General features: G+C 39.3%; 1 protein-coding gene across 1 annotated transcript in view; it reads left to right on the plus strand.

The window, feature by feature from the left end:
- The window catches only part of ALS2 (alsin Rho guanine nucleotide exchange factor ALS2), a 63,856-nt gene that overhangs the window by 14,202 nt on the left and 25,062 nt on the right, over positions 1-24,592 (plus strand). Inside the window, exons 8-22 of the mRNA XM_070933241.1 lie at positions 785-862; positions 1,691-1,873; positions 4,927-5,098; positions 7,177-7,357; positions 8,233-8,298; positions 11,154-11,313; positions 14,345-14,476; positions 14,738-14,866; positions 16,318-16,388; positions 18,185-18,251; positions 19,188-19,390; positions 19,643-19,708; positions 20,122-20,220; positions 20,628-20,792; positions 21,215-21,326. Of these exons, the coding sequence (XP_070789342.1) occupies positions 785-862; positions 1,691-1,873; positions 4,927-5,098; positions 7,177-7,357; positions 8,233-8,298; positions 11,154-11,313; positions 14,345-14,476; positions 14,738-14,866; positions 16,318-16,388; positions 18,185-18,251; positions 19,188-19,390; positions 19,643-19,708; positions 20,122-20,220; positions 20,628-20,792; positions 21,215-21,326 (1,884 nt within the window). The remainder of the gene's footprint in view (positions 1-784; positions 863-1,690; positions 1,874-4,926; positions 5,099-7,176; positions 7,358-8,232; positions 8,299-11,153; positions 11,314-14,344; positions 14,477-14,737; positions 14,867-16,317; positions 16,389-18,184; positions 18,252-19,187; positions 19,391-19,642; positions 19,709-20,121; positions 20,221-20,627; positions 20,793-21,214; positions 21,327-24,592) is intronic.

The following is a 24,592-nucleotide window of genomic DNA, read 5'->3' on the forward strand; positions in this document are numbered from 1 at the left end:
CAATTCTGGGATAATCATATCTAGCAACTTTGCTACTCAGGATTTCAATATTCAACAAAATTTATCTGATTATTGGATAATTCCTCAAACATATCCGTTTCATCATGAGTGCGGGCCTACCACCTTGAGGAAATTAGATGTGCTCATGCCTCAATGACTAAAAAGTGATCATCTTTTGACAAAGGATTTCTAGAAATGTTCTCCAGATAAGGAGCAACCTGGTTAAGGCACCAAGCTAGAAAACAGGAGAACTTGAGATCAGATCCTGCCTTAGCCATGAAAACCAGCTGAGTGACTTTGGGCCAGTTACTCTCTCTCAGTCCAACTTACCTCGCAGGGTTGTTGTTCTGGGAAAAATAGGAGGAAGGTATGTTGGATGTGTATACTGCCCTGAGTTATTTGTAAAAATAATTAAGGTGGGATATAAATAAATAATAAATTATGAGAGTAATGTAGATCCAATTTATGGCCACCATTTTATGAGTTAGACTAGTTATGGCATGGGAAAAGTCTATGCTAACCCTGTATTGCTAGGCTACTTTCAGCCATACCACAAGGATATGGAGGTTGAAATCCCCCCAGAGCAGAAACTATAAGGAATCAACCAAAATCCCAGATATGAGATTGAGAAGCCCAGAGAGAAACATTGTAATACAACACATCTGAAAGTTGCCACTGTGGAAGGCTATTTTCGATGGACTTTTTCTTATTTTTCTACACTCTTATTTTATTTTATCTTGGCATAGGTTACATCAAAGTGGCTTTTCTCTCTACTTTTCTGCAGGTATATGCATGGGGCAGTAATATTTATGGACAGCTAAGTCATTTGAATTCTCCAACCACAATCCCTCGTCTGGCAAAGGTAATTTTGATTGTCACTAACTTCTTTTCAGAATAATTATTTGTAATTTCAACTTACATCACCACATTTGCTTTTTTAAAAAATTACCAATTCCTTGATTAAAAGAAGACAATTATGAAGACATTTCAGCTGGGCTTTCCATGATTTCAAAGATCCTGTTGCTCCCCCAAATATAGAAATCTTGACTTAAGAGAATCTTCCTGGTATCTTAGGTTTCTCTTAACATGGCACAAAGTGAAAACAATCCAAAGCTATACTTTCCATCTGCAGCTGAGGAATGGTGATCTGTGATTTACCTTGTAATTTTTTTCTTGTGGTCCGTATGATCCAGAGTGATCATACAGAACCAGAGTGATCAGGAGCACAAACACTTTGTAGGGAGAAAAAGACAAAATGATTGCAACTCTGGCTTAAAAAATGATTGAAGGGCTATGATTGAAGTATGCAAAATCTAAAACAGGGATCATCCAGTGAAACCGATTGGAAGGAGATCTGAAATAGATGAAAGAAGACACTTGTTCATTCTAAGCATAATTCTACATTGGGTTCATTACCTCATTATGTGGCAATGGCAATTAATTTGGGTTTAAAGAGAAAATTTGGATAAAGGGGAAATTTATTAAGTACAATTGGACTTGAAAACTAAAATGTTGCTTTTAGGTTGAGAGTAGGATTTTTCCAAATACCAGGTGTAGGGATGAAGCTACCAGTTAAACAGTTTAATGCAAGAGACAACTGTCTGGATCTTGTTGTAGATTAAAAGTGGTCTTGCCCTGATTTACCAGAGCTGTTCTTATGTTCCTAAGTTATGTTTTTATATCTTGCAAGATATGTGATGACAACAGAATTTGGAATATAGCAGCAGGTCCAGATTATTCCCTATTCCTAGTAGATGGAGAAGATTTTCAGCCTTCGTTATATTATAGTGGCCGAGAAGAAAAAGAAGAGGATGATGTTTCATCTGAAAACAACTGCCTAAAAAGTCCAACATTGCTGCTAAACTGTAGTAAGGTATGTATTACCTTCTGGTTGATTTCCTAAACATTCTTTAGGATTTCCTTTAGAACATAGGTATGTGATATGTAGTCTCAGGAATATGTGTAATCTCTCATTCCATTGACCATGGAAAATAATTTCCAGTGGAACCCAACCCCAGGATCAGACCTGTACTGTAATTGCAAAATAACCATCTGTGCCGCAGCTGCATCCTTCTGCTTCATGTTCAAGTTTTGTCAGCTAAAAGAAACATTACATTTTCCATTATTGTTTTCAGCTGAGATGCTATAGTGTTGAGAAATACCGTCAGTAGTATATAACGTTAACAGTGAAGTCACTGTTACTATGCACTGTTTTCTGTGACTCTTAATTTTCTTATCCTAATTTAAAAAAATAAAATATATTCTAACAAAAAGCCAATATACATTCATGTTTTGTAAGGCATTTGTTTCAATTTACTGGTATACTATATAAAGAACAAGCCAGTAAATTAAATTTGTAGTTTCAAGGAATTACTGCAAATAGTCCTCCAATTATGTCAGTTCATTTAGTGACTGTTCATTATTATGGCAGTGCTGAAAACAGGGTGTATAACCAGCTCCCACTGCGCTGCAGTTCTGGTCATTATAGCCATCCCGTTGTAATGTGATGCTTTGTGCGATGTAATGCTTTGCCGCCTGGCTTGTAATTACAACATCAGAGAGCTGTAGTCTGGACTGGGCCTCCCCAACAGTCCCCCACCCTCTCTCAGCCTCCCTTGATCTGTGCTTTGGCTGCACCGAGCCTCCAAAACCCTTCCTGTCCTCTATCGTGTGTCTGTCGCAGGTCTCCCCCAGCCTCCACCACTCCCCCTGCAGGACCCTTGCGCTCCTTGCCTGTGGCTCCTGTCACTTCCTATCTAACAATCAATACATTTTGGAATTATGCTACAACCATGATTGCCATCACTAAGCAATGCAGTCACATAATGTTGCACTTTAAACTGCATCACGTGGTTCCAATCATTATCTCAGTCTTAATTGCCATCGTAACCCAAGGGCTACCTGTAAATCATAAACTAGTGAACGTCCTCTTCCACTTTTTTTTTTCGTCGTACACCTGAGTTTGGTGAAAGTGTTGTGGTTTGTGAAACAGTGGGTTTCATATAACATTCAATTAGGGAATATATGCCCATCATTGCTTTATAAAGTACATAAACAATAGTATGTAAAACATACTGACTAAATTGGATATAAGAAATAGACGAGCTTTATTACAAGCTTAGTTGTAATATGGCACATAAAATAGGATATGGAACCAAAAACTTTCTGGAAAAGGATGGTTTTGGAATGAAATGTAGAGAAAGTGTGAGGCGAAAGTAACCAGGAACAGGAGTTTAGTTCAAAGCACTTCAAGTTTATTACATGTTATCTATACACAAGAATCCAATCTATTAATAATCAAAACAAATTGGTGCTAGATAAGAACAGAATTCAAGGAGAACTGGACTTAGATCTCTTGTGAGAGCAGAGCAACTCCAAATTGATTATGTGTTTGACCCTGCCCCAACCCTGCTCAGCCTGGTCATCTCTTAGAGAAAGTAAGTGAGGGTCCTTGGTGCTCTCTGGTGGTTTTCTTGCAGATGTTTCATTACCTAAACTAGGTAACATCAGGAAAGAACCAAGGACCCCTCATTTCAACCCTTAGCTACAAATATTCTCTGTTATTGGTAAGTAAGTGAATATGGAAAGTAGGTTCAAGAGAAACAGTAAGAAAGCAGAAGGAGTAAAATCTTCTGAAAGAGCTTAATTGATATCAGAACAGAATAAGAACAGAACAGAATAATAGAGTTGGAAGGGATCTTCTAGGTCATATAATTTAACCCCCTGCCCAAGCAGGAGACCCAAACCATTTCTGACAGATGGCAGTCCAGTCTCTTCTTGAAAGCTTCCAGGGATGAAGCTCCCACAACTTCTAAAGGCAAGCTGTTCCATTCGTTGATTGTTCTCACTGTCAGAAAATTTCTCCTTATTACCAGGTTGAATCTCTGCTTGATCAGTTTCCATCCATTATTTCTTGACTAGCTTTCAGGTGTTTTGAAAAATAGGGGTTGACCCCCTCCTCTCTGTGACAGCCCCTCAAATACTGGAACACTGCTATCATGTCTACCCTGGTCCTTCTCTTCACTAGACTAGCCATGTCCAGTTCCTGTAACCGTTCTTCATATGTTTTAGTCCCCTAATCATCATTGTTGCTCTTCTCTGCACTCTTTCTAGAGTCTCAACATCTTTCTTACAATGTGGTAACCAAAACTGGATGTAGTATTCTAGGTGTATGGTCTTACTAAGGCTTTATAGAGTGTTATTAGTACCTCATGTGATCTTGATTGAATCCCTCTGTTAACGCAATTTAGGATTGCATTGGCCTTTTTTGTTGCCACTGCACACTCTTGGCTCATATTTAATTGGTTGCCCACTAAGACCCCTCTCACAGTTACTGCTACCTGGTATTAAGCCTGGTTTCTTTCAGTCTATATGTGTGGTTTTGGTTTTTCTTGCCTAAATGTAAGACTTTACTTTTCTCTACATTGAATTTCATTTTATTAGTTAGGGCCCACTGTTCAAGTCTGTCAAGATCCATCTGGATCTTGAGCCTATTATCTAGGGTGTTGGCTATTATTGCTAACATTCATATTCATATTCAAGGATGAATGAATATGAATATGAATATCCTTGAACATCATTGGAATCTGATTTCACAAGCCACACTATCTATGCCAAACCTGGGTATTTAAGGATATGATCAAAGAAAAAGAATACAGATACAGTTTATCGGATCTAAGACTATTATTCCTGAATCTGATCAAGTAAATGCCTTAAGTATTAATATTTCATATGGTACAGATACCATGATTTTTATAAAAGGGTATATATAGTAAGTCACGTTAATGTTATGTATCTACTTTGAAGAGTTTATTTCACTAGATCAAGTGGTAAAATAGAAGAGGCAAATGTCTACCAGAACATCAAGTAGAGCTAACCTTGAGTCTTGTCTTGAGAGATTTCTCAAAATAATGTATTTTCTTCCAGCTAGGGTATATTAGCCATGTGACAACAGGTGGAAATAAGTGCTTGGCTTTAGTGGACAAGAACATTATGGGATACATCGCAAGTCTTCATGAGTTGGCTTCGACAGAGCGACAGTTCTACTCTAAACTGAGTTCTATAAAATCTCAAGTTCTCCGACCACTCTTGGGATTTGGTAAGAGGTGTTTTTATTTCACTGTCTTCAGTTTCTGACTTCTAAAAATCACTAGGAAGTATTTTTTTGTTTTTGTTTCTTTATTTGGACAGGAGTACCATTGTGTTTTTGTCTTCGGTTTTGCTCTGTATTTAGACCACCCACCTCAGTCGTATATTGTGCTAGATGAAAAACTGTCTGCCTTTGAGCAGGAAACCAATAGTGCAAGGAGTACAGGAATACTATATTATTGTTCCAGGACATAATAACTGAAACTTGAAAGCTTGCTGAGTTTCTCCTTACACTAAGCAGAAGTGAGACAGGATTATTTTGAGTTTCCTTCTTACATTTTTCTCTTTCCCAGCTGATGGAAAATTTGGAGGGTTCATGATAGAGTCCCATGTACAACATTTTCTAATGCTAAAGTCCCATAATTCCTCAGTCTCTACTTCCTCATTTTCCATCACACAACCTGACACCTGACCATTTTCCAAATTAATATACTAAATTATGGATAGTATACAGGTCTTGCCCTGATGGTCAAGGATGCATTCCCTCAGAGGCTCATCTTGCATCTGTGGCATATCCACCACTGATACACACAATATGTAAGGCAGCGATCTCCTGCAGAGGCATCTCTTGACCTCATCTTCTCAAGGACCATGAAGTGATAATCTTCTCCAGAGGTATCTCTCAGCCACCCAGGTTCGTTGTCAAGCTGCAGGGCATTCTGTGCACCTCCTGCATACACTCACATGGGAGGAGTGTCCTTGTATAATCATTCTTGCTACTAGGGTCTTTTGGAATAGCATCCAAAATATTTGCACAAACCAAAAGAAAAGGGTAACAATCTTGTCAGTTAAGCTCCTCAATGTGAGGTATTTGGTCTTTGCTGCAAAAGCCCAAATTTAGCTTCTATATATCTGGAGTATCTTGGTTCTTTTGCCAATTTGTAGCAATATTTGATGCCGATGTTTCCTTTGTTGGTACTAGAGATTAAAACACATTACACTGAAAGTACACATTGGTGTATTCACAGTACTAGAGACAAATCATATGTATTAAATTTATTTACCATCCAGTTCTCAGTGATTCAACAAGATACATCTGAAGAGGGGTGGGGTTACAGTTTAAGCAAATTAAAATATGAATTGATTGGATGTAGCAGCCAGAAATGTTACTGACTATAGCACATTACGTGCCTAGTGAGTTCAATAAGGCTATTAGGATGTCTGTGACAATGAAACAGGACTACAAAGACAATGGTGTTTTGAAATAACCAAAGGGGCAGTGTCCATTAACATAATTTTCTTCTGGGGATTTCCTTCTTTTTTTCCCCAGAGCCCTGTTTACTTTTCAGAAACTTTTCTCAGCTTATTATAATGAATTAGGCTTTCTAAATGTTCTTGTAGTTGAACTGATCTTTTTAGATACTTTGAAAGAGTATTTTTGTAGTATGGATAGGTGCTCATTTTGGCATGAAACAACTGAACCAATGCTTCCTTTTCCATAGGAAGATGTATTGGGTTAGGGGATTTTTAGTCTTCATAGGTCAAAGTTGTCATTTCTCTTCCCTTAACAGCTCCTGCCTTCCTTCATCAAAGTTCCCCCTACATTCCTCTTCATAGAAAAGGAAAACAGCCTGAATTTCCCATTGCAGTAAATAAGTCATATTCTATAAATTATTTAAAATGTTCCATTCCTTCAGCTGAGCTTTGTTGTCCAGCTGACATTCTTAATTTTCCCCTCACTCCATAGCTAGCTTCAATCCTCAGATTCTTGCGGCCACATTCATGACCAACCTTCTTGCAAAATGCTCCTTCCAAATTTTCCCTCCTATTCTCATTCCCAGCAAATTATTTGTGTCCTGACTTGTATGTATGATGAGCTAAACTCCCATGGTATGTTGTAAAAGGTCCTTGATGATTAAGTGTTCATAACTGTAATTAAATAAAGATGGATTTACTAATGACTAGTTCATGAGAATCTTTGAAAACAGTTTTAAATGTATAGTTTTGAGAGCTTAAACTAATTCTTGTTTCTAATATATTGAATTGGCAATGTTTCTACCATGTATTTCAACTATTGTTGGGTTACAGATAATTTAGGTACGGCATCTACCATCCAATTGCTGCAAGAAATGGCAAGCACATTCAGCAAATTGTGTTACCTGATTGGTCAGCATGGAGCCTCTTTGACCAGCTTTCTTCAAGGATTAAAAGAAGCAAAGAATCTGGTGATTCTGAAGCATTCAAATCTGTTTTTGGAAAGTTATACTGAGTAAGGATTTTTTTTTTTAATTTGTGGATTTTTATTACACTAGGTAAAGCTGCATCTGAAAATGGAATGAATTCTAAACAAAAACTAACAGAGTTTTCAAACATTATGCTTACTGTTTTCTGAACTGCTGACTTGCATTGTAAAATTAAGTTGAAGAATGATTGGAAAAATCACCAGCTACTCCTATAGACTGGCAGGCAAGAAGCAGAATTCTTGAAACTGTCATCAATTGAGTATTTTTATGATCGTATTAGCACTGAAACACAAGCGTTGGGCATTTTCAATTATCAAATGTAAGGTGTGCCATGCTGTAAATACAGGAGAATATTAAATCTGTTAGTCAATAACCTTTAAGAATACAGTTCATAGATTCATGCTGTGATATATCTTTCATTTTAATGTGACATACAAATGGCTATTATGCTATACTATTGACATATGCCTCAGACAGAAAAGCTACTAAGAAAAAAAATACCTCTTTATTACCTATCCCATTACTTTGGGTATTTTCATATAAATCTTGTATAGCAGGAACCAATGCTGCTTTGCTTCCTAATCACAGCGCTTATGATGTGAGATACTCCAGGCCAGATGGGAAAATTTGAGTTTGAATAGTAATGTTGTACTGCTGTACTGGGACGGGGGAGAGAACAACATGTAAAGGTATCAGAATTTGGACATAGAGTTCCTTGTTATCAAAGCAAAGTGAGAGAAAACTCTACTTCCAGAGTCTAGTGATATAAACACATTGAAATGCTAAAGGCTGGAAGGTCGGAGATTAGGCAGAAAGAGTTTCATTTCTTACATTTTCTATTAGACAGATTCATGATGATATCCACAAGAATATTCACTTTTCTTCCACTGTTCTGTTTTAGGTACTCTGCTTCCTTGACAAACTTTTTGGTTATGGGAGGATTTTCAGTACTCTCCAAGCCAGCAGTGTAAGTGCACATTTTCATGCGGAGAGTCATTTGATTTATTCTTGCACTAATGAATGATTAAAATCATGATAAAGGTGAAGCTTGTACACTGTAGGGTATTTCCCACCCGGCCAATGCAAGAAATGAGCTCCCTCGCAGCACCTCCTCTCCTACGTGAAGCCAGCTGGGCGCGAACCACCCCCCCCAGCCCTGTTCTCCAGCTCAGCATTTTGTGCACACTCAGCCAGTCTGGCTAGTTCCCAAATCCCTACTCAGCAAACATGTGGAGCAGGCGACATGGGGATTGTCACCAGGCCATGAGTCCCAGGTCAAGCAACCTGTCGACCTGGGATTGGGGAGGGGGGGACCTGGTGCTGGAGCTCCGAGCAGTGGCTGGTGCGGGCTCTGTCGGCACGGCCATGAAGCGGGATCGGCGTGACCATTTCCTGCCCGCAGGATTGCTGGCCAGGATCGGGTCAGACCCTGCCACCACTGGCCAAGATCAGGCCAAAATCAGTGAACCAGATGCACCACCACTGCCTGGGAGGAGAAGAAGGAGAGGAGGCGCTGCAAGGGAGCCCATTTCTTGTGTTCTTCTGGGCTGCGACGGCGATTCTGGACTTCTGATCTCGGCTGGTGAGGAAGAGAGAGCGGGGGATGAATGAGTGACTGGGTGTGTGCCTGTTAGTTGGCTTCCAGTGCCAGAGAGGTCAGGGAAGGGAAGCAGCCAGGCTGCTGTTGCCTTTCATTGGGGTGCGTGGAGTGAGATTGGGCTCCTCTTGCTGTCTCTTCTCCCCCTCTTGCCAGGCATGACAAGGCTTCCTGCCCCTCACTTAGCCGCCCACCCCCTTTATCTATGCAATTTGGGGATGGCAACTGGGGTGGGGTGAAAGGGTATTCCCAACTCCCGGGACAACTGGCTTCTCCCCGGTAGCTCTTTCCCTGCCTTTTGGCATCGGCCGTCAAAGAGGAGGAATTTGTCAGCAGAAAAGCTTGCCCCACCCACCACCACCCAGGTGCCCTCGCTTCCTCCAAGCCTTTCTTTGCCTATCAGTTCCCAATTTCCAGCTCCATTGCTTTTCTCACCATTGTGTGCAGAGAAACAAGTTCGTGGGACTACCGTAAAAAAAAGTTCAATCAATCAATTCCAACTTCTTGCAAGAAGGGTTTTTTTTAATGGTAGTCCCACAGATTTCTTGCCCTATACGCCCAGCAGAGAACGGAACTAGAAAGCAGAATAGTGAAGGAATGTGGCTGCCTTGGAGGGTGTGTGTGTGTGTGTGTGTGTGTGTGTGTGTGTGTGTGTGTGAGGTACCTCTGTGTGTTTGTGTGTGTGTGTGAAAGAAAGAGCACATTGCCGCCAGCCCTCTGAGGTTGGATCAGATCTCTCTTTCTCTTTCCCCCCCCTCCTCCCAGCAGCAGTGGCAGAGCTTCAGTGCCTGGCTGGCAGGGAGCTTCTCACCTACCCTGCCTGCTAGCCCAGCTGCTGCTGGGATACTTCTCGGATGCGGCAGGCCCCATGCTGCTGGCATTGCGGGTGAAGCCATGCTGCCTGTGCCGCCTTGCCTGCAGCCGCCTTTGGGCTGCTGAACACCAGCCTACACACCTACTTGGTGCTGCAGGCACTGGGCTACAGCTACACTGAGCTCGGTGCTCTTCGGGCCTTGGCGGGCGCTGTAACTCTCATTCCAGCTGTGTGTGGTAAAACAGCAGGCAAGGCAGCATGGCTCCATTTTCAGAGGTTTTTAATCTGGGATGATTCAACCCAGCTAGACAGGAGCAGTCCCACAGCGCTACTGAGAGCAGCGCTGCCAGGAGGGCGAAGAGGTCAGCAGCAGCATGGGCAGCCGCTTGGCCATTTAAAAACTTGTGGATTTCAACTCCCAGAATTCCCATAGCCCCCCCCCTTCAACTCCTTCCCCTTTTTGGGTTGGGGTAGCTCGCGCCCACTGGGTTCGTTGGGGTTGTAGGTTCGATCGCACTCCACGAGGGATCCTCCACCCTGGTGAATGGTTGTCTGCCAAAGCTGAAATGGACAGCCGGAGGAGGGGAGGGGGAAGAAGTGAATGAGAAAGCACAGACCTTTCTCAGCCCAAAGCTTCACAGAAAGCAAATCAAACCTTGATGAGGGGTGGATTTTCCTGTGAGTACTGTGATAAAAGTTAACATTTCAGAAATGTTACCTGTGGAGGTCTGGTGCAACGCTCTGCTGCAGCTTTAGAACATACCTCTGCCTTCCCTGCGGAGGATTGCAAGGCTGGAGGCTTCGCCTTGCTCCGATCAGCAGGAAAATTCCCCCCATTTCCCTGCCAATTGTTCTATCCTTGGGGAGCTCTGCACAGATGCACATCCCAAAAATGCTCCCTCCAAAGCTTTCAGCCTTTCAATCCTACGCAGGGAAGGTGGAGTTTTGCTCCGAAGTTGCAGCAGAGCATTGCACTGGGAGACCTCTGCAAAGAGACAGAATGAGAGGCAGTTCCTGGCCTTGCTGGCTCAGCTGATCCGTGGGCCAAGCCTCCATGAGGTGACCGGAGAAGGGAAGGGCTGCCTCCTATGCTGGCCATGCCACCTTAACTAGGGCTTATTTTTTGGGGTAGGTCTTATATTACGCCCATTCCCAAAAATCTGACTAGGGCTTATTTTCAGGGTAGGTCATATTTTTGGGGAAGCTCTCTCTCTGTGTGTGTGTGTGTGTGTGTGTGTGTGTGTGTGTGTGTGTGTGTGTGTGTTTGTGTATCATATCTTTCTATTAATCATGTTTGCAATGGTATGTGTGTGTGTTATATAAAGTTATTTCCTTAAATAATCAAATTCATTTCATTTCTTTAAATACTGAGTACTGTTGAGACATAATACATATTTACCTTTACCTGTAGGGATTTCTTAGGCAAAAACCAAGCATTACTTCAAGATCTGTCAGAGACAAATGAGATTTATCCATTAATGGATATGCTAAATGCTCTGTTTTTCTTGCCAATCAGACGACTTCATAATTATGCTAGAGTTTTACTAAAGCTTGCTACCTGTTTTGAAGTGGTAAGTTGTTCAGTGTGAAAGTTTTTTTTAAATAGTAGGTTATCTATTTGTTTTTAATCCCGTAATCTGTCTCGGGATAGCTAAATCATGCAATTTGATTTAATTGTTTATCTTTTACTGTGTGCTTCTGAATGTGAACTTGTTTGCATGGTTCTGCATTCTTTGGTTTAGCCATAGTAAATAGGACAGTTAATCTTCATTAAATATATTCCTAGCTATGGAATTGCCTATAAACTCAAAAAAAGGCTTATTATTGAAACATTCTGGGAATTTCTTTATGTTGTATAAGAGTTCAGTATGAGATAATGGAATACTGTCTAGTAACTATTTTCATGAAATAATCCCTTTAACAGAGTGGAAGATTGCATTCCAACAACTGATTTGCATGCTTATTTCAGGATGGAAGCTATTAATAATATTGGCAGTTGCATGGCAGCTGTTGTCATGTGTATATTCTTTGGTATTGTAAAATTTTTCCATCATCAAAATGAGGACTCTTAGCAAAAGTATAAGAGCAGTGTTTCCCAACCATGGCAACTTTAAGATACATGGACTTCAACTTCCAGAATTCCTTAGCCAGAATTCTGATTGGGGATTTCTGGTAGTTGAAGGTCACATTGTATTAAATTTAGGGTTAGGCTCAAGTCCAGTAAAAATTAAGTTTAGCAGACCACGGTTAGTGGACTTATGATAAAGTAGACAAATTCTTATGTGGATAAATTCTGAATGAATTCACCCGTTATTTGGGAAAGGGATCCAAACAGTGGTTGCTATTTCCTCTAAAAAGTGGATAAGTTTCTTCACATCAGGGGTGGGTTCTAAAAATTTTTTACTACTGGTTCTGTGGGCGTGGTTTATTTTGTGGGGGTGGTTTGATGGTCATGTGACAATTCTTTAGGATTTAGCAGAGTTACTGGTCTACCAGGTTTTTAACTGCTTACAGAGCTGTACCGGTCTACAAATTTGTTCTTGGAGCGTTTCGGTCTACTCATTTGTTTTTGGAGGCACCGCTCTACTCATTTGTTTTTGGAGGCACTGGTCTACTCATTTGTTTTTTGAGGCACCAGTCTACCCATTTGTTTTTCGAGCACACTGGTCTACCACCACACTGCCTTTTAACACTGATCAGCTGTAGGGCAGCCCTTTGAAGCCCCATGGCAAGAGTTTAAACAGTTTTTTTCCTTCCAGCCGATCAGCTGGGACTCGGGAGACAGCGAAAAATTGGGGGTGGGGCCAAATAAAAGGTAAGAATAACGCGGGGGGGAGGGCCCAGCTCCCGAACAAAGAGAACTGGTTCGGTGACATCATATCGTCACTGCTACTGGCTCGGCCGAACCGGGAGGAACCCACCATTGCTTCACATGTTTTGAATTCTGGATGCGGAAGAGATGGCAATGGGATAGTTGAATGGCTATTGGTATATGTACACTCTTCATCTTTGAGTTCCTCATAAAAGGAAGGAACAGGAAAACAAGGCACTGGGAAGATGAAGGTGAAAGGAAGATGTTGCAAAGACTGATCAGAGTAATGGAATATGCACTGATGCTGTAAGCCACCTTTCCTTTCCACTACTGGCTCCTAACCCCCAACAAATCTTTTCCTGTTGACCGAACAATTCAGCATCCTAATAGTGGTAATAATATCCCTGAGAGATCTGCCTTCCTCAGTGCATTTGATTCCCAAAAGGAATCTTTCTCTTTGGGGTGGATTTCCTGGAGGAGGGGACACTTTGGGAATTTAGCAGAACTGTAGGTTTCACCAGCACTCTACAGGTTGCATGTGAATTTGCTACCTGGAACTTGAAACAAAGGCTGCAATGTTTAGGTTACCCTTAAGCCTCTTTAGAAAATAGAGGATCTTCTTAGGTGGCAGTTTAAAAATTACTTCGCTATAAATCATGCTGAAATCAGACTTTATGAGCCCCAAGGCTGTTTCCAGAATATTACAAATGGTAATTATAAAATTCTGTAAAGCTGAGGTCAACCCCTGGTAATTTCACAGACGTGGTTCTTGGCAGCTCTAAAAAAAATGGCTTGCCACCACCTATCTCCCCCCCCCCCCCCCCGAAATTGCAGTCTTTACATCCCTAGGATTCCTAGAAATCTCTCTTCCAAGTACTAACGGCTGCTCTGCTGTTTTCTTCTGATTCCAGGAAAGACTGCTAGATGCTGCCACCTGCTGGGGCAAAAAATGTGTACTGTATATAAACTTTTTAAGTGTAAATACTGCTAACATCTTGGCTTTAGTAGATTGAAAGTTAATTTATCTAATATGTCACTATAGCTCCAGTGTTATGGAAGGTAAATTTATTTATCCAGCTATTCTAACTTCACTGATATATTAAATACGGGTTTTTCTAATATTGCAATATAAAGTACCATATTTTTTGCGCTATAAGACACATTTTTTCTCCCCCAAAAAAGTGGGTGGAAATGTCTGTGCCTCTTATGGAGCAAATATTGCCTATTGCTTTCTCTGCCTGTCACTTGCTGGCAGCGCCGGCACCTATCGGCAGTTGGATCAGCCTCCTGGAATACCACTGATCAGCTGTTCCAGGTGGTGGGGATGCCACAGGCGACAGTGATAGGCGATGATTCCTGCCACCTGGAACAGCTGATTGGCGGTATTCCGGGAAGCTGATCCAACCGCTGATAGGCAGCAGCAGCAATAGCCAGGGAATGCTGGCGAAGGCTCCAGCATTCCCAGCGGAGACAGCAGACACAGGAGGCAGCAATAGCACCGTTTCTGGTCAGCCAGCCCACTGATTGGCAGGGCTATGGGAGGCTGGAATCCAGCTGTCGCTCAGCTGACCGGTGGTGAGTGCAACGGAGTGGAGCCCTGACAAGCCACGTGCTGGGGCTGGGAGGCAGAGGCAGATTATTTTTTTCTTGTTTTTCTCTCCAAAAGCTAGGTGCATCTTATGGTCTGGAGTATTTTATGGAGCAAAAAATACGGTAATTTATATCAAAATATTGGGAATATTGGTCTTGTGGAACATTCATGAGTCTCCATTCTTTCTCTTTCTCTGTAGACATCTCCAGAATATCAAAGCCTTCAGGATTCCAGCTCTTCTTATGAATCTCTGGCTGTCCATCTCAGTAGGAAAAGAAAAGACGCTGAATATACACTGGGTTTTTGGAAAACATTTCCTGGGAAAATGACAGTATGTGTGTGTGTGTGTGTATTAGGAGCTGATATTATTTATTACCACAAATTGTAATACTTTCTGTTTCTACTTTCATGAAGATAATTCTTCTAGTTTTAGAAAATGGTATCTTGTTAATTATGATTTATCATTCCATTCCATTACATTACAATGTTTAAATGCAAATAAATTCAAACTCCACCAGCACTACATTGCAAATTCCTAGCATGAATTGCTTTACCTGTTGTTAAATTGCCTTGTATTTCTTTTCAATTATAGGATTCCTTGAGGAAACCTGAACGGCGACTAATCTGTGAAAGCAGCAATCGAGGATTGTCGCTGCAACATGCTGGGAGATTTTCAGTGAATTGGTTTATCCTCTTCAATGATGCCTTAGTCCATGCTCAGGTCTGTACTTGAAGAATGGGACAGTCATCTCTTCCTAGGACAAGGAAGCCTTCAAATTGAAAGCATGTTTATTTCATCTATACTGTATAGCTACCCATCTTGCTTATCTGACTCTGGGCAGTGCACATAGTTATAATAACAAAAACTCAACAATCAAAATTAAAATAACAAAACTATTAAAACACAATTAAAACAATTAAAATTATAATAAAAGAAAAACACAGAAGACTGCATTTCAAAACTTTCACATCCACAGGCCTGATGTCACAAACAGGTTTTAAAGGTCTTCCAGAAGGTCTGTAAGGTTGGCCAATTTCACCTTGTTTCAAAGGGTGTCCCAAAGGATGGGGGCATGGCAGAAAAGGCTCTCTTAACTGCAAAATGAAGCTCCTTAGCAGATGGACCCACAACATGCTCCTCCTGGCAAACTAAATGTATCTATATCCGCAGTAGAGAAATATTCAATATCTGTATTTATTTTATAGGTATAGAACATATAGGTAACTAATTGGGCAGTCTTCTGTGTTGTCACTAAAATTATTCTGCCTGGCATGTGGTAAGATTTTTCTATTTTCTGAAATAATAAAAAATGAATATAGGCTAGTTCATTAGTTTGTAGGTTCATTAGTCCAAACGCAATTCAAAAATAGATTTTGTTTTCCTTCCCTCCCTCTCTTCCCTCTGAATTCTTTTTTATTATCATCCAGTCCAGTTATTCGGATCTTCTAAATTGTGAGTAATTTATCACAAAAGAGAAACCAAATGCTGCTACTGTTTTTTTCCCCCAGTCTTTGTCAATTGCTGCTAATCAGGCATGTTAAGAATAGAGGACATCACTGAATTATGGATCAGAGTTTTTCTTTGTACAGATATGGTAACGCACAGACTGCAATAGAACTTGAATGTCGCAATCACACTAGAGTTTGTTTATTTAATATGGCTGTCCCTCTCACCTGAGGAATTCTGGGCAACCAATAGAATTTAAAATTAAACCAATAATTAAAAAATATTTCAGAAACAATCCCCCAAATAATCTTAAAACAGAAAAAGACAGCTGAGAATAAAACCTCAAAGCAGTTACTAATCATCCAAAGTCTGAGCAATGAACCAAGTCTTGACTGCTTTTCAAAAGGCTAGTGGTGAGGGGAATCTTAGGGGGGGAGATGTTCCAGTGGTCAAGTGCCACAACATTTTGGGTCCCATAAAATGGTATTTCTTAATCAAAGGGACCCAGAGCATGCTCTCCTCCTATACATGTAGGAGGGCTTGTAGAGAGAAGCATTCTGATCCCATACCACAAAAGGTTTTTATAGGTAGTAACAACCAACATCTTGAATTGTAACCAGAAGCTTTTTGAAAGCTAGGGCCCAAGCAAAGATCATGGACTGAACCTTACATTATGGCCATAAACATAATATGAAGATTGATCTTTTCCTTTTTTTCTCTTATAGTTCTCAACTCACCATATTTTTTCTTTGTCTACCCTGTGGGTAGAACCTGTTTCAGAAGAGTCTGGTAATATGTAAGTATTTTTCAGTTGCTTTATATTAAGTTTGGACCAGTGGTGAAAATCTGAACTGGTTTGCTACCGGTTTGCTGTCTGCGCATGTGCATTGCGCGCCAAGCGCACACTGCATACGCATGTGCAGTACACACCAAACACATGCTACACGTTTAAAAAGCTACCGGTTTGGGCGAAGCGGTAGTTAAAAAAAGCTACGATTCGACGATTGGCTGTGCCGCTCGATTTAGCCTTGCTAGAAAGCAGGTAAACTACCGGTAGCTTTTTTTTACTACCAGTTCACCCGAACTGGTAGTTTTTATCACTACTGGTTCACCTGAACTGGAGCAAACCGGTAGCATTTCACACCTGGTTTGGACTAGTTAACAAATTATTGATTCTTTTAAAACTTATTTTGCAGCCTATTCCTACTTACTCTTGAAATTGCTTTCATACTCATAAGAGAATTTAAATTGTGTCAATTGACACAATTGTTAATATGGGCTTTTAAGTGTAAACCTGCTGAATCTATGAAACAATCTAATGTACACTTCAGATGTAAAAGTATTTAGTTTTATACAGTCTACAGGTGATTCCTTGATTTACAACAGTTAATTTAGTGACCGTTGAAAGTTTTTTCAGTTGAAAAAAATTACTTATGACCGTTTTTCACACGGCCATTGCAGCATCCCTATGTCATGTGATCAAAATTCATATGCTTAGCAACTAACTCATATTTAAGAGAGTTGCAGTATCCTGGAGTCATGTGATCTCCTTTTGCAAGCTTCTGACAAGCAAAGTCAATGGGAAAGACAGATTCACTTAACGCCTGTGTTACTAACTTAACAATTACAGTGATTCACTTAGCAACTGTGGCAAGAAAATTTGTAAAATGGAGCAAAACTCACTTAACAACTGTCTTGCTTAGAAACAGAAATTTTTGGCGGTCGTAAGTCAACGACTACCTGTATTTGCAGACTGCATGCATTCTTCATTAACAATTGCTCATGCAATTGTTTAAGAAGAAAAGTATTTATTTATTGCATCTTGTTTTTCAGGATTCAAATCCTGTCAATCTAAATAAGCAATCATGTAGACAGTACATTTTTTTAATGACTCTAGAAGAAGTCATAGATCCTTCCCACAGAACACATCATGTTGATAGCCCTTTGGAGCAGGTGTGGGATGGAGAGGAAGGAGACCAGCTGCAGCAGCTTTGCCCATCTCCCTCTAGGACAGGGGTGTCAAACTCGATTTCATTGACGACTGCATCAAGGTTGTGTTTGACCAGGGGGGGCGTGGCCAGGGGTGTGTGGCCAGCTTGACATCTGTTTTTGGCTGCGATGGCCTCCTACAACCCTCTGCCAGTGAAAACAGAGCTCCGTTTTCGCTGTGGCAGAGGCACTGCAGACCGGTCCTTCACTGTTTCCAGGGCAGCCCCATGGGCCAGATCTAAGCACCCTGAGGGTCAAATCCTTGAGTTTGACACCCCTGCTCTAGGAATTCTGAAATGGAGTGGAATAGGGTTAGCTATGTCATTCTTCACTGTTGCAGAAATATTCTCCATCTTGTGTCCTCCTGGAATAAAAATTCCGTAGTAAAACCAGAAGTCTGAATTGCTATATTTAGTCAATACTAGAGAGAAGATGACAAAGTTTGTTCCTTGGATAATGTAATATGCATTAATTACGGTGATGTGAAGCGAAGAAGAAAGGGAGAACAAATGAGTCTTGGATTTTTTTATATGAAAAGAATGTAATATAGTCATTTCTCTGATTAACATTTACAACACTCTTTGTTTATTTTCTTTCCTCTAGGAATGGTTTGAGAATCACTACACCTGAAGAACAATTTATTCTCATTTCATCAACTCCACAAGAAAAGGTAGGACTTTTTTTGCCCCTTCCCTCCATTCAGTTCATCAGATGCATTAATGATTTTTCAATTTTCTAGTATGGCTTGCTTTCTAGAGCCTATTCTATATTTTTTCTGTTCCATTCTTTGAAATTGGTATGAAACATTTTTTTATGATCTGTGATGATTTCGGATCAACCTAATAAAATCATTATATTGTGTAAATTTCCTCTAGAATTAGTGTACTGTCGAAATATCCCATCTTTGGAAAATAGTTGATAAGAAGAGGTAACTGCTTAGCAAACAGGGATCTCACCTTTTTCAACATTTTTTTAGGTGGGATTCCCAATAGTTGATAGAGATAAAATTACATCTTCAGAGGGTCCTCATAACTGTTTTTTAGTGGTGGTAAAAGACTAAACAACTGTGTTAAGTCTGTTGCGTATTAAGTATGTCCATTTTATCCTTTAATTTTTAAAAATTAAAATTAAAAAAGGGGACAGAACAAATGTCAATTGTTGAACATTGACTTTTTTAGTGGTGTGAACCTATGTACTTTCAGAACTACTAACATTAAATAATCATATGTTGTCTATCTTTCAGCATTTATTTTAAAATGGTAACCCACAACTCATAGCTGGACTGAGCTCTACTATATAGGCCATGAGCTTCACAAATTACATAATGGTTAACTAATTTATTTAGGAAGAAATGTCTGATATACCATTGTATATTGGGCCTATATAACTGGTAATGTTAAAATTCAATTCTGATTTTTAAAGAGTAAAAGTACTGGAATGTTTATACTGTATTCTACAATCCACTATTGTTATTATGTATGAATTCCATGACCTCAGTAGATGTGTAATACCAATTCCATGGAATTCCTGCAAGAGATGCAGAATGAGAGAAGGAAGAGGAATGTAGGCATCAGAAAGCCTTTGACTATTTTTCACTCTGTTTCAGACTAAGTGGCTGAAATCTATAAGCCAAGCTATAGATCAGGCCTTAAAAGGGACATCTGATTTTCCTCCCTATGGTGGTAGTGGAAGCCTTCAGAGGCAGGAGCCTCCTATTTCAAGGAATGCAAGATATACCTTCTATAAAGACCCTCGGCTTAAGGATGCTGTTTACAATGGTCGATGGCTTTCTGGGAAGCCACATGGAAGGTGAAACTGAAATTTTTCCAGATTATATGAGAAGTCATTTATTGTATTTAAATGTTTATAATAGATTTACCCTGAAATAGACGCAGTAATATATATTGAAAGCCCCTTAGCCTACATTGTCATAACTCTGAGAATTAAAAGTTAATCTGGCATAGCCTAGTTGCTTTTGGAAGTTATAAAAATTATGCATAACCTGTATTGTGATAATTTAAATATAGAACCAATATAATTATAGTATTCCATATATTTCAGAGGAGTCTTGAAGTGGGCAGATGGAAAGATGTATTCTGGCATGTTCAGAAATGGCATGGAGGATGGGTAGGTATAATAAACTAAGCCGAGGGAGGGGGGAAACCTGCTGTTCACAAATATATTTTTTTTAAAAATGTACTGTCACATTAGGATTAGTAGGGCTGGGCAGGCTTAAACATTATTTGGAAGGAGGGGGTTGGACTCTGTAAGCATAACAATTCTTCCCTTCTTGGTAGAGAAGCTCAACTTTTCAGACTTTCACAAAAGCAAAAACATTTTAGGAGAACACCTTAAAGCAGAAGAATTTTGTTTAAGGCTCATGAGAAACTTCAATTGCCTATTGAATAGAAGATACTACTATGTTTACATAGTATAGACATCCAAAGTATATCTTCCAAACCTTTCTTGAAGCATGCATGGTTTTGCAAATTAGTATTTAGATGTATTGTAAAATGCTGTGATTTTTTAAATATTGGCAGATATGGTGAATATAAACTACCAAATAAAACAATGAAGAAGAGTGACCATTATATTGGATTTTGGAAAGAAGGCAAAATGTGTGGACACGGTATCTACAGGTAATAGAGAAAGACAGAGTGCATATATAGTGTAGTGTTTTGGACTAAGAATAGGAAGATCTAGGTTTTAAACCACCTCTTTATAATCTACCTGCCAGTCCCACATTGTTTTAGAAAGGGGAGCAGAGAGTACCCAGACTTTTACACTGTTTTGATATAGAATTTACTACCTGTAACAAAACAGACTAATTTTTGATAAGGGCCATGACGGTGGGAACATCAATTGCCAGAAATATTTTCCTTAACCTCATAATCTAAGTTTCCACATTCCTATCAAAATGGTATTGCCCACATAATAGTCATTCATCTCTCTTGGTTAGAGAGAGAGAAAAAAATTATGATGGAGAAATATCTTGGAGCAAAATCCTCAGCTTCTTTGTAGTAAAGTGAACTTATTTTTCCTCTAGGTATGCAACTGGGGAGGTTTACGAAGGAAGCTTCCAGGATAATATGCGTCACGGCCATGGCCTTCTTCGCAGTGGGAAACTGACTTCTTCTTCACCTAGCATGTTCATTGGCCAATGGGTGATGGATAAGAAGGCTGGATATGGAGTATTTGATGATATTACAAGGTAAATAGATCTGAACATTTGAATTACTTCATTAATAATATAGTGCTACTATACTGTAACAGGAAAAAAAATTGCTATTTTTAAGCAGAGAACCTAAATAATCCTCAAAATGAGATATACAGTAATACTAGTTCTAATTCGTTGAAATAAAATTTCAGTGGCATGATTACTTTTAGCGTCCATTAGACACCTAATCACCAGTCTTGCATTTAAGAGTGAGAAGTTCACAAAAGTCTGTGCCTGCTAGTACAAGTTTTTTAAATCTGAAAGGTAATAGATTTTTGATGTGATCTTAGTAGTTGTTGAAACAATTGCTCAACTATAATAAACTGTTATTTAAATTAGAATGTCACCTAATCCAATTGACCTCATTTCTCATTTTTTCAGATTTTAGAGACAGTAATATGTTTCTGTATCTTTAGGGGAGAAAAATACATGGGGATGTGGCAAGATGATTTTTGCCAAGGCAATGGTGTTGTGGTCACACAGTTTGGATTGTATTATGAAGGATCCTTTAACAACAATAAAATGATGGTGAGTTTCATATAAATAAGTGTTGTATAATGGGGAAACATTTTTACCTATGCCCAGTTTTGCTTTGCCCTTTAAAAGACAATATATGTATATATGATGATATTATTGCACTTATTTTTTAACAGTAGTATTTTAGTTTGGAGACATATTTCTAATCAGCAGTGTTCTATTCCTGAATAGTTCTACTTTAAAGTAAAAAATTGTTTCCATATGCTACAGTGAAACTTTTGTCTTTCAAATGACCCAGGTTATGTACAGGTGAAAGATTTTATCTGTTCATTTGAATTTATAAGATCTACCAGTTGTTCTGCTGGAGTTTTCAATACTGCTAAGAGGCTCTTTTCTCTGCAGAAAGTTAATTGAATACATTGATTTATTTTTGTTTTTTTTTAATTTTTTTTTTATTATTAAAATATAAACAAAGATATAAAGACAATACAAAGACAAACAAAAACCCACCACCTACAAACCCACCTAACATTCTACATATATGTTTTTGTCATCAACAGAATATATGTTGTTGAGCTTATATATTTTAAAAGGAAGTAATTATTAAGTATCTAATTCCAACATTATAAATTTACACTACAAATTTACTTTTCTTATGAGTTCATCTCCTTATGTAAGTCTTTACCCTAATTTCTATCCTCTACATCAGTGGTCCCCAACCCCCGGTCCGCGGACCGGTGCCGGGCCGTGGAGTACCTGGCACCGGGCCGCACAGCGGCCGGGGGACATGAACGCTGCAGCGCAAAGGCTCCTGGGCCGTGCGCAATGGGCCGTGCGCAAAAGCTCCTGGGCCGTGCCCCCACCCCTGCGCGCGCTCAGCGGGCCGCGGCGATAAAAAGGTTGGGGACCACTGCTCTACATTATTGCTGATTTTCCTTTCCAGCCATTGATACCATTGGTGCCATACAAGATAGTATTCACTTTCTTCCTTTTCCTGGAGTTCCAGCGTCAATCTGTCCATTTCAGCACACTCTGTTATCTTTGCGATAATTTTGTCTTTGGATGGGAGTTGGTCTAATTTCCAATTTTGGGCGAACAGTAATCTTGTTGCTGTCAAGATATGTATGATGAGATATTTCGTTTTCTTAAGATATTGTGCTGTTATCATGCCAAATAAAAAGAATTCTAGACTGTTTATTTGAATGTTCGTTATTTCTTCAATAATATTTTTTATATCTTGCCAATACTGTTGGGGCTTTCCTACATTTCCACCAAGTGTGGCAATATGTCCCCTTTTTTGTTTTACATTTCCAACACAATGCCGGAGTATTTGGGTGTATTTTGGCAAGTCGGGCTGGTGGTAGGTGCCATCTATAAAACATTTTAATGAGGTTCTCCTTGTAAAATGTGGCTCTTGTCATTTTAATGTTCTGCTTCCATAATTTCTCCCAATCTGCCAATTGAATATTATGTCCTATGTCCCTGGCCCACATTATCATGTTATGTTTAACTGTTTCTTCTATTAATTTGTCTCTCAAAAGATAGTTATATGTTTTGGTAATCATTTTCTGGTCTGCTCCTAATAGAATTCTGTCCAGTTCGTTCAGATCTTTTGCAATTCCATATTTTATTTTATCCGCATTATATCTTGAATGTATTTGAGTATAGTGCCACCAATCAATATTTATATCGCCATTTTGGAGTTGATGTCTTGGAGTAAGTTCTCCTTCATGATTCAGTAAATCTTGGTATCGCATGATCTTTCCTATTTCAAGGGTATTTGGAAATATCAATGCCTCCATCGGGGACCACCATTTTGGTATTTTAGTATAATAAGTTTTCTTGATTCCCTGCCAAATCTTGAAGAGTGAGGCCCGAATTATGTGTCTTTGGAAGTACATGTGTTGTTTATCTGGTCCATCCCATAGGAAGGCGTGCCATCCTCATATGAGATCAAAACCTTCTAGATATAAAGTTCTTTTGTCATCTAATCTCATCCATTCTTTGATCCAGGTCAATCCGGCTGCTTTATAATACAGCTCCCAGTCTGGTACTGCGAGGCCTCCTCTGTCTTGTGTGTCTTGTAGTGCTTTAATCTTAATTCTAGCCTTCTTTCCCTGCCATATGTAAGTCATTGTAATTTTGTTGAGATTTTTGAAGAAATCCCTTCCTGGATGTAATGGTATTACCTAGTATAGATATAGTACTCTCGGTAATATATTCATTTTAATTGAACTGATTCTGCCCATCAATGACAATTGTAGCCCATTCCAGATTTCCAGGTCTTTTTTAATTTCTTTTAGTAATTTTGTGTAATTATCTTCTTTGATCGTGGTTGCTTTTGCCGTCAGCCAAATACCTAAATATGTTATCTTCTTTACTATTTGGATTCCTAATTCTTCTTCCAATTCCAATCTCTGTGTCTGGGTCATATTTTTCGTCATTATTTTTGTTTTTTGTTTGTTTATTTTGAGGCCCGCAACTTCCCCGTGTTCTTCTATCATCGACATCAGTCTGGATCCAGATCGTCTTGGGTTTTCCAAGTTGAAAATTACGTCGTCTGCAAAGGCGAGCAATTTGTACTCCTCTCCCCGGATCTTGAGTCCTTTGATTTGTTCCTTGTTCCTTATTTCATTTATCCTTCATTCATCCTTTCTGATTATTTGTGTCATGTCACCGTTTATTGAGATTTTTGCTGTTTGTTGGGAATAAATTTTTTTAATCAGGTTATGAAATTTCTCTCCACAGTTCATTAGTTCAAGTTTTATGAAAAAAGACCAATTTAAGTTGTCGAAGGCCTTCTGGGCATCAAGGGAGATTATGGCCATTTCTTTATCTATCTTCTGATCATAGTATTCCAGAATATTTATAATCATTCTCAAATTATTCTTGATTTGTCTTTTAGGTATGAAACCGTTTTGGTCTGGGTGTATATAGTTATGTATTATTGCTTTGAGTCTCTGTGCTAGTATTGACATGAATAGCTTATAGTCCACGTTGAGTAATGAAATTGGTCTGTAGTTTTTAATTTGCGTCGGATCTGAGTCTTCTTTGTGTATTAATGTAATAATAGTTTCTGTCCAGGATTTTGGAATTTCAGCTATCAATAATGCTTCGTTGAAAACTTGAACAGTATTTGGTCTATAGATTGTTGACAACGTTTATAGAATTCAGTAGGAATTCCATCCAATCCTGGAGTCTTATTGTTCTTTTGTTTTTTGCGAGCTTCCATTAGTTCCAACATTGTTATGGGCCGGTTTAACATCTCTCTGTGGTCTTCTGTGAAGTGCGTGAGATTGGTTTTATGGAGGTATTTT

Source organism: Pituophis catenifer, unplaced genomic scaffold (assembly GCF_029215685.1).
Source record: "Pituophis catenifer annectens isolate HBS135680 unplaced genomic scaffold, rPitCat1.0.hap2 SCAF_1, whole genome shotgun sequence".
Taxonomy (NCBI): Eukaryota; Metazoa; Chordata; class Lepidosauria; order Squamata; family Colubridae; genus Pituophis; species Pituophis catenifer.